Here is a 3481-nt window from a genome sequence, read left to right as displayed (position 1 = left end):
CACACTAGCATTTTTCCAGACAGAAACTTATCATTAGGGTTTTTTGGACAGCTGTGTTTGGGACAGAAACCTTTGCCCTTTCCACTTTCCACGCAGAACCTTTCTACATGTCTACACCCTAGGAGACTGAACATGTTTGACGTGTACGAAGGGCATCTTCAACTTTTTAAAAAATTTAGACTCTAATTAAGTGAGATAATTTTTACAGGATGCCAATAAAAAGTGGGTATGTCTATCGTGTAAGATGAGAGGGCTTGTCAACAATCTCACATTGAATATAATAGTAGGGAGATAATGGTAACAAGGATCTGAGGGACTCCGGCAATAGATGAAAGAACCACCTGTCACAAAGTCACATCAAATGTGTATTATTGACGAGACGGCACCCGCTATACGACGACAAACCCATAATAATACAAAATAAACAATACGCAGGACTGGCATGCAAGCGCCATGTTTGCTTCAGCTTTCTCTATCTCTATCATATCTGATCTCTCATCTCTCTCTGCTATTATTTTGGTGGGAACCCCCTTTCACAATCACCGAGATCACATTTATCTTTTCCTATTATTTCCATTCAATCGCACTTGCAGAGGCAAGAGAATAAAAAGAAAAACGCTCAACAGATGGAAATATTTAATATAATAAAGAATCCATAAATATCATATATTAATCATAATGACAGTAATAATATGAGTGAGAAATCAATCCAATCCTAAACAGGCTCTATGATCGTCGTCGTCGTCATAATCATTAGCGCCACCACCTTCGACTGTCACCGGATAAACAGCAAAATAAACAAAAAAATGGGAGTAAAATCAAGTCTGAATAAAAAAAAAAAAAATCCTAAATAATCGGTTCCGGCAAATGAGAGAGTTCAGATCAGATCTACAGCAGCAAGGCCGCTGAGAGGACAATCCCGGCGGCGGATCCGGCAGCTGCGATTCTGTTCAAAGCGGCTCCGCTGGCAGCAGGGGCTTCGGCGGGAGAGCCGGCGGGAGTACCAGCAGGCTCAGCGTCAGTGGGAGCAATGTCAGGAGTCGACGCCGGGGGAGCGGGGGGAGACTGACCCGGGGCCTCATCGGCCGGAGAGGCAGCCGGGGGCGTGGTCGTCGTCGGGGCGGGAGATGATTTGGGAGAAGAGGTCGGGGCCTTCACGGCGGGAGACGGCGTAGAAGCGGGAGGAGTGACGGTGGGTTTGGCAGGAGTGGGTGAGCCCGACGGGGAAGCAACCGGCGCAGCTCCGGGGGCCTGAGCGCTGGCGGATCCGGCCACCAAGGTAACGATCAACAGAAACACCACGGCGGAGCGAGCCATCGTCGATTTCTCTTCCTCTTCTCGAGACTTCAAGATTGCTCGGAGGAGAAAAAGACAGACAACAAAGACAGGTACGAATCAGGTGAGGGGGCGAGGGGTTTATATAGGACATTTCAAGTCGGTTTCCCATTAGTCGGAAACTATTTTTGTAATTCCCCAAATTGACCCTACAAACTCTGTTTTAGCTATAAACAGCCCAGCCACGCCTCGCTCAATCCTCACCGTGCACGCGTCCGGACCAAGGAAGCTGGAACAACGACGCTCGACATCCGCCGTCGGATGCACTCTAAATTTTTAATGGCCGACGGCGTGCGGGTTAAATTAGGAAATAGGATAGTCCGAGAGAGGCGTGTTGCCAGTGAGGCATGGACCGCCCCCCTCCTTTTGCTGGGAATACTTTTAGGCTCCGACCCGTTGTTTAATTGATTAATAATAGACCAAAACGCGACTGTACCGTTGTGATTCTCACGTTCTCCGTTCCTCTATTATTATTTAAAAAAAAATTAAATCATAATTTTCAATTTTCAATTTTGGAGCTGATGATAGAGGTGACAGATCATGCCACCTGGTTGCATCGCTGTTCTAACGGATTCTTCTTCACTCTCTCTCTCTCCAAATTTTGAATTTCATCCGTACAATATATATATATATATATATATATATTCGAGAGGTAGTAGATGGATAATATCATTATACTCTCTTAAATTGAATTTAGATACACTTTCATTTAAAATTTAAGTAGTATTTTATGTTATTTTCTAAAAATGATAAGATTTTTTTTAAAAAAAATGTCATTTATGTGTCTCAAAGTAATAGAAATGGGTCTCCTACTTTATAATATATTTTTACTTGATCTTTTAACTTGAGCATATTTAGATTTTTTGATGCCAAAAAATTTAATGCATATAGTATTAATATTCCTTACTTTCCATGATTGTCATCTGGCATGTGCTTTATTTTGGAATAGGCAATAATTTTTAAAAAATAAAATTTAAAAATATGTAAGCAATTTATTAAAAAGAAAAATTATAAATTAAAGTTGGAAAGAAAAATACCAGATCTAATTAATTCTATAGATCTTCAAATGCTAATTGATGAAAGCTTGTTTACATGAATTTTTAAATCTAAGAATTTCGTTGAAAATTCATGGACATCATTTAAAAAGAAAATAATGTGATAATGCAAGTACTATATGTTTGGTAAAATAATTCTATTATTCACTTGCACAAAAAGTACTTTAATTATTTTATTCACAAACATTAAAGGAAAAAAAGCAGCATTACTTTCAAATATGTTAAATCATTAATACAAAAAATAAGTTGACATGTATTTTTACATAATCATTAAATTAGGAAAATTCACCATATAAAGAGAAAAGAGTTTCCCTGTGTATTAATTTATTTGGATATAATGATTGTCAGTTACTTATTTAGTAGTTCTTTACCATGTGAAATAATGCAATATATATCCCTATTTGTGTCTTTATACTTTCATTAGAAAATTTTTCAAAAAAATTAAATTTAATACAATAATGAAATGATTTCAAGTACAATTTAAAATTCTATGGCCTTCCTGAATTTTCATTGCTGAGATTTGATTTTTTTTTTTTAAAAAAAAAAACCTCGGAAATTCTTAAAATGTTCCTTACAATTATATTAAGCTCACTTTGTTATTGGGGGGGTGTGTTCAACAATCAGCCTAACTCGATCAATTCAACCAATCCAATTCGAATTGGCCTAAAAAATAAATTTTAAATAGTTTATGAGTTGATTGACGATTTTCTATTTTACATTATCCAATTGTCTGGGTTAATTTGTGGGTTTAGTGTCTGACCCACTCAACCCCCAACTCGATTGGCCTCTAAAGCATATATGTCCAAAAAATTAATATGGGCTTACAACTACTTGGAACTAATTAAAAAATACCTATGATGAATTGTGAAATTAACACATTTTGTAGTGTTTTAATTTTTATATTTTCAGTTTTATTTCTATTAATGTAGATATGTTTATGGAAAACATTTTTATCCTTTTGGAACACAATGGATATATTTTGCATTTTAAATCTGGTTGATCATATGTTTGTTAGACAACAAATATAATATTTATTTAATTATGTTTAGAACCTTGTTTGAATTGTGTTATTAATAAAAATTAAAAATTAT

At 36.5% G+C, this 3481-nt stretch overlaps 1 protein-coding gene across 1 annotated transcript; it reads right to left on the bottom strand.

The window, feature by feature from the left end:
• Positions 1-888: 888 nt before the first annotated feature.
• LOC131162669 (classical arabinogalactan protein 5-like) lies at positions 889-1317 on the bottom strand. Its single transcript, XM_058119273.1, has one exon. It carries the CDS (start codon positions 1315-1317, stop codon positions 889-891), a length of 429 nt encoding a protein of 142 aa, XP_057975256.1.
• Between the last annotated feature and the right edge of the window lie 2164 nt (positions 1318-3481).

The sequence above is a fragment of the Malania oleifera genome, chromosome 8 (assembly GCF_029873635.1).
Source record: "Malania oleifera isolate guangnan ecotype guangnan chromosome 8, ASM2987363v1, whole genome shotgun sequence".
In the NCBI taxonomy this organism is placed as follows: domain Eukaryota; kingdom Viridiplantae; phylum Streptophyta; class Magnoliopsida; order Santalales; family Ximeniaceae; genus Malania; species Malania oleifera.
Note: the sequence above shows the minus strand (reverse complement) of the source record. Positions and strands in the feature narration are given on the sequence as shown.

Excerpts from the sequence above, each read along its gene's own strand:
- LOC131162669 (XM_058119273.1), bottom strand. The coding sequence starts at position 1,317 with ATGGCTCGCTCCGCCGTGGTGTTTCTGTTGATCGTTACCTTGGTGGCC.